General features: G+C 41.6%; 1 protein-coding gene across 1 annotated transcript in view; it reads right to left on the reverse strand.

The window, feature by feature from the left end:
• The window catches only part of LOC133662242 (pyruvate carboxylase, mitochondrial-like), a 687,704-nt gene that overhangs the window by 5,452 nt on the left and 666,166 nt on the right, over nucleotides 1–16,086 (reverse strand). Inside the window, exons 25-26 of the mRNA XM_062066065.1 lie at nucleotides 6,331–6,471; nucleotides 3,574–3,675 (exon numbers count right to left, since the gene is read on the reverse strand). Coding sequence (XP_061922049.1) covers nucleotides 3,574–3,675; nucleotides 6,331–6,471 — 243 coding nt within the window. The remainder of the gene's footprint in view (nucleotides 1–3,573; nucleotides 3,676–6,330; nucleotides 6,472–16,086) is intronic.

Consider the following 16,086-nt stretch of genomic DNA (forward strand, 5'->3'; position numbering starts at 1 on the left):
AAAAACATTTTCTTGAATAAAAAAGAAAGTAAAACAATATAAAAACAGTTACATAGAAACTAGTAATTAATGAAAATGAGTCAAATTAACTGTTAAAGGTTAGTACTATTAGTGGACCAGCAGCACGCACAATCATGTGTGCTTACGGACTGTATCCCTTGCAGACTGTATTGATATATATTGATATATAATGTAGGAACCAGAATATTAATAACAGAAAGAAACAACCCTTTTATGTGAATGAGTGTGAATGAATGGGGGAGGGAGGTTTTTTGGGGTGGTGCACAAATTGCAAGTGTATCTTGTGTTTTTTATGTTGATTTAATAAAAAAAACAAAAAACGATACCGATAATAAAAATTGATTGTACAGATATGGTGTTGTTTCTGCTGGGCAAGTATGCCTGACGCGCCTCCTACAGCGCCTTGGGTCAGCTGCAGGGTCATCAGCCGGGGACCACCGCTCATTGGAGTTTCGCTCTTTTCGCTCTCTTTAGCCTCCTGATACCGATAATTTCCGATATTACATTTTAAAGCATTTATCGGCCGATAATATCGGCCTGCCGATATTATCGGACATCTCTAGTCGTGTGTTAAATTTGTGTTTTTTTTTTCATTTTATGTCACCGTTGTTGAACTGAGTCATCTGACCACGGAACTTTCCTCCAGAAGATCTTATCTTTGTCCATGTGATGTCAGATGAAACACATATTGAGCTGTTTGGCCACAATACCCAGCAATATGTTTGGAGGAGAAAAGGTGAGGCCTTTAATCCCAGGAACACCATTCCGACCGTCAAGCATGGTGGTGGTAGTATTATGCTCTGGGCCCGTTTTGCTGCCAATGGAACTGGTGCTTTACAGAGAGTAAATGGGACAATGAAAAAGGAGGATTACCTCCAAATTCTTCAGGACAACCTAAAATCATCAGCCCTGAGGTTGGATCTTGGGCGCAGTTGGGTGTTCCAACAGGACAATGACCCCAAACACATGTCAAAAGTGGTAAAGGAATGGCTAAATCAGGCTAGAATTAAGGTTTTAGAATGGCCTTCCCAAAGTCCTGACTTAAATGTGTGGACAATGCTGAAGAAACAAGTCCATGTCAGAAAACCAACAAATGTAGCTGAACTGCACCAATTTTGTCAAGAGGAGTGGTCAAAAATTCAACCAGAAGCTTGCCAGAAGCTTGTGGATGGCTACCAAAAGCGCCTTATTGCAGTGAAACTTGCCAAGGGACATGTAACCAAATATTAACATTGCTGTATGTATACTTTTGACCCAGCAGATTTGGTCACATTTTAGTAAACCCATAATAACTTCATAAAAGAACCAAACTTCATGAATGTTTTTTGTGACCAACAAGTCTGGCTCCAATCACTCTATCACAAAAACATAAGAGTTGTAGAAAGTATTGGAAACTCAAGGCAGCCATGACATTATGTTCTTTACAAGTGTATGTAAACTTTTGACCACGACTGTATATCTACAAACCCCTATTTTGGTCAACTTTTCTGTTTGCAAACTTTTAGGCTGAGCCATATGTGCCTCCGTGTGCGAACACTGTCTGTGCACCAATGCCTCATTCATTCGTTGTGTGTCCCCGCTGGCAGCCATTTTGTGCTTGCTGGAACTGACAAGGTGAGGAAGGCAGGCTCCCGCAGCAGCGAGTCTCTAATTGGACAAGAGTGGTTTTTTCCACATTAGGAGGATGAAACTTCCTTATTTCAGTGTCTCTGTCCAGTGCACATACTTCTCTTATTTCCCCTCCTCTCACTCAGCACACCATGAGGAACAACTATGAATTGATTTTTACTCTTTAAATGTTTATTATTCTAGCAATATGGTTGTTCAAGTTAAGTTTTTCTGTGAGACCACCAGAGAGACTTGTGTGTGTGTGTGTGTGTCATTTGTATGCACCGACACAATTATGTTTGTTACACTTAATATTGTGTTTAAAGTGTACAAACTAGTGTAATTATTTTGATACTTTTCGGTCCTTTTTGATACTTTTCTAAAAAAAGGGAACCACAAAAAATGGCATTATTGGCTTTATTTTACCAAAAAATCTTAGGGTACATTAAACATATGTTTCTTATTGCAAGTTTGTCCTTAAATAAAATAGTGAACATACAAGACAACTTGTCTTTTATTAGTAAGTAAGCAAACAAAGGCTCCTAATTTAGCTGCTGACATATGCAGTAACATATTGTGTCTATTATTTTGTCAACATTATTAAGGACAAGAGGTAGAAAATGAATTATTAATCTACTTGTTCATTTATTGTTAATATCTCCTTACTTTCTCTTTTAACATGTTCTATCTACACTTCTGTTAAAATGTAATAATCACTTATTCTTCTGTTGTTTGGATGCTTTACATTAGTTTTGGAGGATACCACAAATTTGGGTATCAATCCGATACCAACTCGTTACAGGATCATACATTGGTCATATTCAAAGTCCTCATGTGTCCAGGGACATATTTCCTGAGTTTATAAACATGATATACATTTAAAAAAAAACGAAAGAAGATTTTGTGATGCTAAAAAATATCGATGTAACCATTAGTATCAAGGTACTATACTAATACCGGTATACCGTACAACCCTAGTACAAACCTTCACTAAAATAGGCTGGAACCCATTATTCATATTTACATTGTTTCTTGTGGAAAAACTATGCGATTCCCGTTCAACAAGTTCCACTGTGTCGCAAAGAAGAGTAACTCTGCCTTTTTCATTTGGCAAAAACCTCCGCTACACCTCCCTGATACCGAAGTACATGTCAAACTACTTCCTTAACGTAAATGACCGCCATAACCCCAACACCAGGGGTAGCTCCACTAACCACGTTAAACCCAGATTCCGATCTAACAAAGGTCTTAACTCATTCTCTTTCTATGCCACATCAATGTGGAATGCGCTCCCAACAGGTGTAAAAGAAAGGGCATCTCTATCCTCCTTCAAAACCGCAATAAAAGTACACCTCCAGGCAACTTCAGCCCTAAACTAACACCCTCCCCGGATTGTAAATAATCAAATGTAAATAATCAAATGTAGATACTTTTTCTTATGCTTTCTGATCTCTCTCTCTATGTCCACTACTTGCTGTACATATCCTACCAAGTCAGACCTACACTGTTCCAATGTCCATTTCTCTGTTCTCAATTGTTGATGACTGAAGTGATGATAACAACCAAACCTAACCCCCCTCCAGATCCCACACCCCGGATTGTAAATAATGTAAATAATTCAATGTATATACTCTGATGATTATATTGTGTGATGACTGTATTATGATGATAGTATATATCTGTATCATGAATCAATTTAAGTGGAACCCGACTTAAACAAGTTGAAAAACGTATTCGGGTGTTACCATTTAGTGGTCAATTGTACGGAATATGTACTTCACTGTGCAATCTACTAATAAAAGTTTCAATCAATCAATCAATCAATCAATCAATCAATCAATCAATCAATCAATCAATCAAGCTCTCGACTTAAAAAAGGTTGGAGACTTTCTGGTCTAAGGCAAAGTAAAAGACCTGCTCAAGAAGAAAGGTACAAGAACTGACCTTGGATCCGACCTCCACTTTGACCTCCAGGACCTTTCCGGGCATGGGTGCGCCCACCTGACCTTTGATGGACTTCTGGGCCTTAGGATGGAACTTCATCTCCTACATAGAAAGTTGAGGCTTCCGTCACTCATCAGGGACAAGGGCAATTCAACAATTTGCCACTTCCACAGTGCATATGTGCGGCCCAAGGACGAGCCCTGCACCGTGTACACGTGTGTGCAGCGATAGCGCCTAACCACCCTCAATCACCGCCATGTGGCTTTTTGTTGACAGACTAACATGAGTGGTTGAAATTCACAACTAAAAAGGAGAGAAGAAGAAGATAAATGCTGTGATTTCTGAAAGTGCACATCCACACTGCAAAAACTGAAATCTAAGTTAGATTAAATATCTCAAATAAGGGTGATATTTGCTTATTTTCTGTCTGATAAGATAATTCTTCTCACTAAGCAGCTTTTATGTTAGAGTGTTTTACTTGTTTTAAGGGTTTTGTTCCTAAATGATCTCAGTAAGTTATTACAGCTTGTTGCTGAGATTTTATGACCTATATTAGAGTAAAACATGCTTGAAACTAGAATATCAACTGATGCAAAGTTGTATCATCAACACTCACAAGTATAAAACTACTTTTTTAAAGTAATAATTTCTTATTTTAAGCATGAAAAAAAAAATCATGACTTTGACACAATTTTGTCTCATATTAAAACAGATGACAGCAAAATGGACTTTGCTGTTTTATTTTCAATGAAACAATAGAAAATACGACAGTTAATATTTAAACATTTAACATGTGACATTTCTAACAATTTTGAACAGAAATAGTTCATGCACATTCAGGTACATTCTTCAAAATTACAATTAAAAATGTTTTGGCAGGGGGCCGGGCTATATACACTACCGTTCAAAAGTTTGGGGTCACCTAAACAATTTTGTGGAATAGCCTTCATTTCTAAGAACAAGAATAGACTGTTGAGTTTCAGATGAAAGTTCTCTTTTTCTGGCCATTTTGAGCGTTTAATTGACCCCACAAATGTGATGCTCCAGAAACTCAATCTGCTCAAAGGAAGGTCAGTTTTGTAGCTTCTGTAACAAGCTAAACTGTTTTCAGATGTGTGAACATGATTGCACAAGGGTTTTCTAATCATCAATTAGCCTTCTGAGCCAATGAGCAAACACATTGTACCATTAGAACACTGGAGTGATAGTTGCTAGAAATGGGCCTCTATACACCTATGTAGATATTGCACCAAAAACCAGACATTTGCAGCTAGAATAGTCATTTACCACATTAGCAATGTATAGAGTGTATTTCTTTAAAGTTAAGACTAGTTTAAAGTTATCTTCATTGAAAAGTACAGTGCTTTTCCTTCAAAAATAAGGACATTTTAATGTGACCCCAAACTTTTGAACGGTAGTGTATATGCGCACTAATTGACTGAAAGAGCACGCACTTGGCGCGATGATGTCATGTTGTCGATGGAAAAATGCATTTTTAGACCATATGATTTGCCTGAGCGGCTAGTAGACCCCGAGAGTAACAAGCGGTTGCCTTGTTGCCTTTCCATAAAGAACAATAAATTAGTTTTTAGTACAAGTTTGCTGGTTTCAAGAAATGTAATGCCGAGCGCATATCATTATGTCAAGATAATGGCACTAGCATTTACTTAATTTAAGAATATTTTTCAACATATTGAGCAAAAAGGTCTCTTTTTTTTCTACCAGGAAAAGTGCACTTGTTATTAGTGAGAATGTACTTATTTGAAGGTATTTTTGGGTTCATTGAGGTTAGCTAATTTGACTTGTTTTGGAAAGTCTTTTGGCAGATAATTTTGCTTAGTTCAAGTAAAATACCCCTAATTTTTGTATTTTTTTTTCTTGTTTTTGAACACAGACTTTTTGCAGTGCACGGTTGGGAAGCGCACTACAATACCAACATTCACGCCCTCAGCACCTAAATTGAGCACTCCCTATACCAGGGGTCGGCAACCCGCGGCTCTAGAGCCGCATGCGGCTCTTTAGCGCCGCCCTGGTGGCTCTCTGGAGCTTTTTTAAAAATGTATGAAAAATGGAAAAAGATGAGGAAAAAAAAAAAGTTTTTGTTTTAATATGGTTTCCGTAGGAGGACAAACATGACGCAAACCTCCCTAATTGTTATAAAGCACACTGTTTATATTAAACATGCTTCACTGATTTGAGTATTTGGCGAGCGCCGTTTTGTCCTACTAATTTTGGCGGTCCTTGAACTCACCGTAGTTTGTTTACATGTATAACTTTCTCCGACTTTCTAGGACGTGTTTTATGCCACTTCTTTTTCTATCTCATTTTGTCCACCAAACTTTTAACGTTGTGCATGAATGTACAAAGGTGAGTTTTGTTGATGTTATTGACTTGTGTGGAGGGCTAATCAGGCATATTTGGTCACTGCATGACTGCAAGCTAATCGATGCTAACATGCTATTTAGGCTAGCTATATGTACATATTGCAGCATTATGCCTCATTTGTAGGTATATTTGAGGTAATTTAGTTTCCTTTAAGTCATCTTAATTCAATTTATATCTCATGACACACTATCTGTATGTAATATGGCTTTTAATTTTTTGCGGCTCCAGACAGATTTGTTTTTGTTTTTTGGTCCAATATGGCTCTTTCAACATTTTGGGTTGCCGACCCCTGCACTATACCTTTTGAAGTGTTCATAATAAATTGAAAAAGTCTAACAGTTTGATTGACATAGTCCATCCATCATGGCGTACCTTCATGGCGAGCGTGTCCTTGACCAACACGGATCTCAGCTGTCCGTTCAGCTCAAAGAAGACTTCCCGTTGACCAGCCTTGTTCAGGTCGCCCAGAGCCAGTGCCTTGATGTGCAGGATCTTCCCTCTCTCCAGCTCCACCTGCAGGCCCACAAATGATCAACAAATACCCTCGTTGTTGTAAAGATTCCATCTTGCGTGTGTCAGTCGGAATTATCGATAAACAAATATATTCAGATCTTATTTTGTTTATGTCCCAGTTTGTCCACATCCTCATCGTCACCTTTGCATCCATTCCGCTCCGACTATTTTTAAAGTGCTTCCGACGACGCGGAGTGATATAAGGCAGTGTTTTTCAACCACTGTGCCGCGGCACACTAGTGTGCTGTGAGATACAGTCTGGTGTGCCGTGGGAGATTATCTAATTTCACCTATTTGGGTTAAAATATTTTTTGCAAACCAGTAATTACAGTCTGCAAAGTGTCTGTGCTGTCTAGAGCTCGGCAGAGTAATCGTGTAATACTCTTCCATATCAGTAGGTGGCAGCCGGTAGCTAATTGCTTTGTAGATGTCGGAAACAGCGGTAGGCAGTGTGCAGGTAAAAAGGTGTCTAATGCTTAATCCAAAAATAAACAAAAAGTGAGTGCCCCTAAGAAAAGGCATTGAAGCTTAAGGAAGGCTATGCAGAACGAAACTAAAACTGAACTGGCTACAAAGTAAACAAAAACAGAATGCTGGACGACAGCAAAGACTTACTGTGGAGCAAAGATGGCGTCCTCAATGTATATCCGAACATGACACGACAATCAACAATGGGCCCACAAAGAAGGATGAAAACCACTGAAATTATCTTGATTGCGAAAATAAAGTAGATGTGGGAAATATCGCTCAAAGGAAGACATGAAACTGCTACAGGCAAATACCAAAAAAAAGAGAAAAAGCCACCAAAATAGGAGCGCAAGACAAGAACTAAAACACTACACACAGGAAAACAGCAAAAAACTCAAAATAAGTAACTGTGTGATGTGACAGGTCATGGCAGTACACCTACTTTGAGACAAGAGCTATATTGATGCATTGTTGGTTATGGTTTAAAGTCATATCCAACCATTGCGACGACGACTTTTTACTATCAACTGAGTTTAGTTTTTTAATGATTTCTGCTGCTGGTGTGCCTGCGGATTTTTTCAACGCAAAAAATGTGCCTTGGCTCAAAAAAGGTTGAAAAACACTGATATAAGGCCATGTCTACACTAAGTCGTTTAACCCCTTAAACGAATAATTATTTAGCCCAAGCCTCGTGTCAGCCACACTAAACCATCGTTTAAGGTCCCCCTCCTCGGACAAATTTTTACACGGCTAAGTGAATTTCTTGAATCTCCGGCACTTCGCTTTGTATGAACTCATTGATCGTTTACCAACTGAGTTGTGCGCCCCACACAAGAAGTGACGCCAGAAAGAACGCGCCACAGCCAGCTTCATAGCAACCGCAGCTAAAAAGATGGAGGCGAGTCATCCAGACATGCCCGTGTTTCTCCTTCTTCTACATGTACAGACCTTTGTGGAAATGGAAGGGAAAATGCAAATGCCGAACAAGGTCCTGGACAAATTTCTGACCCAGATGAAGTGGTCGACAAAATAAAAAAGACAAGACGGTGAGCTCGAGGCAATACAGCGAAAGCTATCTTTCATTTGGATTTACTTTCACCGGGGATGCGACAGCACCGACTCCGCAGTGCTTGGTGTGTGGTGAGAAGCTATCCAAGAGCGCCATGGTGCCAAGCGAGCTTAAAGGCCTGGTGAAACCCACTACTACCGACCACGCTGTCTGATAGTTTATACATCAATGATGAAATATTAACATTGCAACACATGCCAATACAGCCGGGTTAACTTATAAAGTGCAATTTTAAATTTCCCGCTAATCTTCCGGTTGAAAACGTCTATGTATGATGAAGTATGCGCGTGACGTCAATCGTTGAAACGGAAGTATTCAGACTCCATTGAATCCAATACAAAAAGCTCTGTTTTCATCTCAAAATTCCACAGTATTCTGGACATCTGTGTTGGTGAATCTTTTGCAATTTGTTTAATGAACAATGAAGACTGCAAAGAAGAAAGTTGTAGGTGGGATCGGTGTATTAGCGGCTGGCTGTAGCAACACAAGCAGGAGGACTTTGACTTGGATAGCAGACGCGCTATCCGACAATAGCCGCCGACCGCACGGTATAATCGGGTGAAGTCCTTCGTCGCTCCGTCGATCGCTGGAACGCAGGTGAGCACGGGTGTTGATGAGCAGATGAGGGCTGGCTGGCGTAGGTGGATAGTTAATGTTTTTAGCATAGCTCTGTGAGGTCCCGTTGCTAAGTTAGCTTCAATGGCGTCGTTAGCAACAGCATTGTTAAGCTTCGCCGGGCTGGAAAGCATTAGCCGTGTATTTACAGGTACATGGTTTGATAGTATTGTTGATTTTCTGTCTATCCTTCCAGTCAGGGGCTTATTTCTTTTGTTTCTATATGCAGTTAAGCCCGATGCTATCACGTTAGCTCCGTAGCTAAAGTGTTTCGCCGATGTATTGTCGTGGGGATAAAAGTCACTGTGAATGTCCATTTTGCATTCTCGACTCTCATTTTCAAGAGGATATAGTATCCGAGGTGGTTTAAAATACAAATCCGTGATCCACAATAGAAAAAGGAGAGAGTGTGGAATCCAATGAGCCAGCTTGTACCTAAGTTACGGTCAGAGCGAAAAAAGATGCGTCCTGCACTGCACTCTAGTCCTTCACTCTCACGTTCCTCATCCACGAATCTTTCATCCTGGCTCAAATTAATGGGGTAATCGTCGCTTTCTCGGTCCGAATCGCTCTCGCTGCTGGTGTAAACAATGGGGAAATGTGAGGAGCCTTTCAACCTGTGACGTCACGCTACTTCCGGTACAGGCAAGGCTTTTTTTTATCAGCGACCAAAAGTTGCGAACTTTATCGTCGATGTTCTCTACTAAATCCTTTCAGCAAAAATATGGCAATATCGCGAAATGATCAAGTAAGACACATAAAATGGATCTGCTATCCCCGTTTGAATTAAAAAAAATTCATTTCAGTAGGCCTTTAAACGCCATCGCCAAACGAAAACACCCTTCCGTTCAAAACAAGCCAATGGACTATTTTCTACGCTTACGTACAAACAATGAGAAACAGGCAACTTTTCGGAGAAAAACCACAAATGGTAAACGAGAGCGCCCTCAAAGCTAGCTACCTGGTTGCTGAACTCGTAGCTAAATCCAAGAAGTCCCACACTGTGGCAGAAACATTAATACTGCCAGCTTGTAAAGCCATTGACGCGGCCAAAGTGCCTCTCTCAGATAACACAATTGCCAGACGTATTGACGACATGTCTGCGGACATCGAAACTGTTGTTTTGGAAAAGATGCGCATCCGTAACCTACTCAGTGGCCTAGTGGTTAGAGTGTCCGCCCTGAGATCGGTAGGTTGTGAGTTCAAACCCCGGCAGAGTCATACCAAAGACTATAAAAATGGGACCCATTAACCTCTCTGCTTGGCACTCAGCATCAAGGGTTGGAATTAAATGGTAAATGGTAAATGGGTTATTCTTGTATAGCGCTTTTCTACCTTCAAGGTACTCAAAGCTCTTTGACCACATTCATCCATTCACACACACTGATGGCGGTAGCTGGCAGGAGCAAGGGTGAAGTGTTCTTGCTCAAGGACACAACGGACATGACGAGGGTTGGTAGAAGGTGGGGATTGAACCAGGTACCCTTAGGTTGCTGGCACGGCCACTCTCCCAACCGCGCCACGCCGTCCCTATTTAGTTGAAGATTTAAGATTTAACTCCAATTGGGGGTTAAATCACGAAAAATGATTTGGGCGCAGCCACCGCTGCTGCTCACCGCTCCCCTCACCTCCCAGGGGTGAACAAGGGGATGGGTCAAATGCAGATGACAAATTTCACCACAATCATTGTGTGACAATCATTGGTACTTTAACTTTTTAACTTTAACTGTAAGAAATTTGCCTTGCAACTTGACGAGTTGACGGATATTAGTGGATATTGTCAGCTTTTGGCCAAAATGCATTTTGTGGATGGAGAAGACATTAAAGAAAACGTCCTATTTTGCAAGGCACTGCCGGAAAAAATCAAACAGGGGAGGAAATATTTCGGGTCACGTCGGAATAGTTTGACAAAAGCGGGCTTACATGGGAAAACTGCACATGTGTCTGCACTGATGGAGCCGCAGCCATGGTCGGGCGCGTCAAAGGCTTGGTAAGTAGGGTCAAAGAAAGAAACCCGGAAACCACTGTTTCAAGTAAAAACCCCGTTTCCATATGAGTTGGGAAATTGTGTTGTATGTAAATATAAACGGAATACAATGATTTGCAAATCCTTTTCAACCCATATTCAGTTGAATGCACTACAAAGACAAGATATTAGATGTTTGATATTTGATGCATAGGAGAGTTTTAACTTGCACTTACAGATGTAGCGACCAACTGTTTCTGGGTGTTGTTGATAAACGGTTTTCGCCTTGCATAGGAGAGTTTTAACTTGCACTTACAGATGTAGCGACCAACTGTAGTTACTGAGAGTGGGTTTCTGAAGTGTTCCCGAGCCCATGTGGTGATATCCTTTACACAATGATGTCACTTGTTGATGCAGTACAGCTTGAGGGATCGAAGGTCACGGGCTTAGCTGCTTACGTGCAGTGATTTCTCCAGATTTTCAGAACCCTTTGATGATATTACGGACCGTAGATGGTGAAATCCCTAAATTCCTTGCAATAGCTGGTTGAGAAAGGTTTTTCTTAAACTGTTCAACAATTTGCTCACGCATTTGTTGACAAAGTGGTGACCCTCGCTCCATCCTTGTTTGTGAATGACTGAGCATTTCATGGAATCTACTTTTATACCCAATCATGGCACCCACCTGTTCCCAATTTGCCTGTTCACCTGTGAGATGTTCCAAATAAGTGTTTGATGAGCATTCCTCAACTTTATCAGTATTTATTGCCACCTTTCTCAACTTCTTTGTCACGTGTTGCTGGCATCAAATTCTAAAGTTAATGATTATTTGCAAAAAAAAAAAAAAGTTTATCAGTTTGAACATGAAATATGTTGTCTTTGTAGCATATTCAACTGAATATGGGTTGAAAATGATTTGCAAATCATTGTATTCCGTTTATATTTAAATCTAACACAATTTCCCAACTCATATGGAAACGGGGTTTGTACAACATTTTTAATTTATGAATGTACAACTGTTTGTTTATGTAAAACTGTTTGTTTATTTTGTTGACCACTGACCGAAGAAATAATAAACTAACTAACTAACTAACTAAGGTACTCAAAGCGTTTTGACACTATTTCCACATTCACCCATTCGCACACACATTCACACACTGATGGCGGGAGCTGCCATGCAAGGCCCTAACCACCACCCATCAGGAGCAAGGGGGAAGTGTTTTGCTCAAGGACACAACGAACATGACAAAGTTGGTAGAAGGTGGGAATCGAACCAGAAACCCTCAGGTTGCTGGCACAGCCACTCAGCCAACCGTGCCACGCCTTCACCCCTTCAGCGTGTAACTAGTTGACATTCTGAAGACCGAAGCACACGCGGCAGGTGGAGCAGCGCCAACAATCTTCTCAATTCTCCGTCTCCCCGCCCCTCGCGTCTCATCCCGGCCGTCCCCGAGCGCCTCGGCGATGACTGGCAAAATATGTGATCCGTGTTTTCGAGATGATTTCGCCCGCCAGCCTCATCAAGCCGGCGGAGCAATTAAGCCCATTGTGTCACCGGGCGTAAAAACCTCACTCGCACTCGCATCGTAAGTCATGTGAGAGACTCTTGCGACACCTCATTGCTGTTCTCCCAATGAAATCTCATATTTGATTGCTTCTCTTTCACCGCAGTCAAGTGCAACGCACAACGTGGCCAGCTTGTCATTTCCCTTTCTTGCTGGCAGTCAAGTGGCACATAATGACGCTCCGAGGATGCAGTCAGTGTTGCTCTAATGGCGGCCCTAAAAACACAATGCTAACAACACTTTCACAGGGACTTAAACACGATGCTTAACAAGCACCTTATTAATAACCTGCCTTTGCTGACACAATGTGTGTGTGTGTGCGTGTGTGTGTGTGTGTGTTGGCATCTGAGGAGATCACAAGTGACAGGGAGCTATGTTGGTCCAAATATCTAAGTTTACATTTCTGTCAAACATGATTAGTATGATGGTGAGTCACCAGCAGAAGCTTTTTAGTAGCCACACCAGTGACTGACTGACAGCGTGAGTGTGTGTGTGTGTGTGTGTGTGTGAGGCTATATTTAACAACATTTGCAACAGACTCCAAATGAAGTGTGAGACTGTGCCAGATGCTCCTCGCCGTCTCCTTCCCCCAAAATGTCAACAACTTGAGGCTTCCGATGTTGCGCTCCGACACGCAGTGATGGAGCCTGGCTAAACGTGCCAACGTCACAAACTATTTGTCGAGCGGCGAGGGGGACGGGCCATACCTCCTCCTGCTCCGTTCTTCACCCGAGCCAGACCTTTCGGACAACCGTATGCTCGCTTCAATGCGGCTCCAAAGAGGACGACGCGCAAATTGGAAGCAAGTGAGAATTGGAGAGAGGCTGTTATTTAAAAAAATCCATGCTGCCATCCATTTTCTTCCGCTTATCAGAGGTCGGGTCGCGGGGGCAGCAGCCTAACCCTTGTGTGGTGTTTGGGTCTGTGAGACCCGTTTTCATTTTTTATTAAAAGAAAAATGATACAATTAATACATTTTTCAAACTGGGACTCACTGACTTAGGCTCATTTTCTGTGAAGAACATATATCAGAATACATATTTAATGACCACACACCATACACCCCCCTACACATTTCTATTACATCATACTTGCCAACCCTCCCGGTTTTACCGGGAGACTCCCGGAATTCAGCGCCTCTCCCGATAACCTCCTGGAAGAAATTTTCTCCCGATAAACTCCCGGAATTCAGCCGGAGCTGGAGGCCACGCCCCCTCCAGCTCAATGCGGACCTGAGTGGGGACAGCGGCGACAGTCTGTTTTCACGTCCGCTTTCCCACAATATAAACAGCGTGCCTGCCCAATCACGTTATAACTGTAGTTCTTGGTTTCTTATGTGGGTTTATTGTTAGGCAGTTTCATTAACTTCCTCCCAGCGCGGTAACAACACACAACAACAGCAGTCACGTTTTCGTCTACCGTAAAGCAGTTCGTCTGCCGTAAACAGCAATGTTGTGACACTCTTATATATATACCTGTATATAGCTAGAATTCACTGAAAGTCAAGTATTTCATACACACACACACACACACACACACACACACACACACACACACACATATATATATATATATATATATATATATATATATATATATATATATATATATATATATATATATATATATATATATATAATAAATATATATGAAATACTCGAGTTGGGGAATTCTAGCTGTAAATATACTCCTCCCCTCTTAACCACTCCCCCAACCACGTCCCCAGGCCCCAACCACGCCCCCAGACCCCAACCACACACCCGCCCCACCCCACCCCCCACCTCCCGGAATCGGAGATCTCAAGGTTGGCAAGTATGTATTACATATACATCGGGTCTAATAGAAGTGTCTAATAGGGGCTAATAGAAGTGTGGAAATTGATATTTATAAATAGTTGATTTATATAGGCTAGTAAGGTAAAGTTTTGTACCTGACAAGTTAAACTTGTCAGGTACAAAACCCAATTCCGACGATGAACGCGGAACGAATTGTAAGAAAAGCACGGAATGCCTTGGTGAGAGAAAGAATACGATGCACGGTGAATAAGATCAACAACATAGAAGAGCAGTTAACCGAAAAAAGGAGTGGATTTAAACAACGTTTCCCCCTGGACACGGAAACCGAACGAATAATGAATGAACACCTACAACGTGAGCACGAGAAGGAATTCAAGACAACAAAATACCGTCACATCAGAAAACTTGAGAAGCTAACCTCAGCGAAAAAGGAGGAGGAACACACAGAAAAAAGAGAAAAATGGGTATGTAACCTTTCACAACGCAAATTAACAGTAACGGAAAACAAGGTGTTGTCTCGCGGTCTTAACTTTGCCACAACCCCAATAAACATCCCATACGAAGAATTCATCGTAGCAACAGAGATAGCATGTCATAAATTAACAAATCAAGGCGACAAAGCGGGTTTGCGCAACGAGGTAGCAGGGATACTGAAGACTGCCAAAATAACACACAAAAACACCAGTAGGGAAGAATGGAAAGCTATACAGTCAATAGCCAAAGACAAAACCATCAAAATACTACCTGCAGATAAAGGAAGGACAACAGTCATTATGGACACAAAACAATATGAAAACCAAATGATAGCTATGCTGGAGGATAAAGACACATATGAAGTTGTAAAAAAGGACCCGACAGAAGACAAAAAGAAAAAACTGAAGACTCTACTAAAACCATTAGTGGACGAGGGAAAAATAGACAAGGACAACTACAGTTTTTTAGTACCGACAGCCAGTATCACCCCTAGAATATACGGCACCCCCAAAATACATAAAAAAGACGTTCCACTCCGCCCAATTGTTGACAGTATAGGCTCAGTTACATACAACCTTTCGAAAGCCCTAGTCGAGATAATAAAACCTCTCGTAGGCCAGACGAAGCAACACTGCAAAAACTCAAAGCAGCTGGCACAAGAATTAAGCACTGTAAAAGTAGAATCAGACGAGATACTCATATCTCACGACGTAGTCTCCCTATTCACAAAAACACCAGTGGACGTCACAATAAACATAGTACAGAACCGCCTGAAAGCAGATTCAACACTCCGGAAACGAACAAACCTAACAGTTGAAGACACAGTCCAGTTGTTATCATTCGTAGCCAAGTCTAAATATTTCCTGTTCAGAGGGACCATATACAGACAGAAGGAGGGTTTTGCCATGGGGGACCCCCTCTCAGCCATCATGAGTGGTTTCTTCATGGAGGACCTGGAGGCCAAAGCCATAGCCACCGCTCCCGAAGGATGTAGACTGTCCCTCTGGAGGCGCTATGTGGACGACATCCTGGAGAAAATTAAGACCGGCCACACACAAAGACTCACAGACCACTTAAACACCATAGATGAGACGGGAAACATAAAGTTTACTCATGAAGAGGAAGAGCACAGATCCATCGCGTTCCTGGACATGAAAATCAAGCACACTGAGGATGGAAGCATCAAGATAACAATATACAGAAAACCCACACACACAGATCAATATTTACTATGGACATCAGAGCACCCCACAGCACACAAATTGTCAGTAGTCCGCACCCTATATGATCGCACCAAGGTGATCACAGACAACCATGACAGAGAAAAGGAGGAGGACCATATAAAACAGGCGCTCAAAGCCTGCAACTACCCAAACTGGGCCATAAACAAAGGCAAACGAGAGGTCCAAAGGAACAACAAGGAGGAAAAAAAGAAGAAAGGTTCTAGGCCTGAGAACCTGGGCATGGTCACCCTCCCATACGTCAGGGGTGTCACAGAACGCATACAGCGAGCGATGAGGAAACACCACATCAGCACACCAGTGAAGCCGCACATCAAGCTTCGCCAAATCCTAGTACACCCTAAGGATGAGATCCCCCCTGAGAAAAAGTGTGATGTGATATATGAGATCCCTTGCCTAACATGCAATAAAACATACATAGG

Source organism: Entelurus aequoreus, linkage group LG12, assembly GCF_033978785.1.
Source record: "Entelurus aequoreus isolate RoL-2023_Sb linkage group LG12, RoL_Eaeq_v1.1, whole genome shotgun sequence".
Taxonomy (NCBI): Eukaryota; Metazoa; Chordata; class Actinopteri; order Syngnathiformes; family Syngnathidae; genus Entelurus; species Entelurus aequoreus.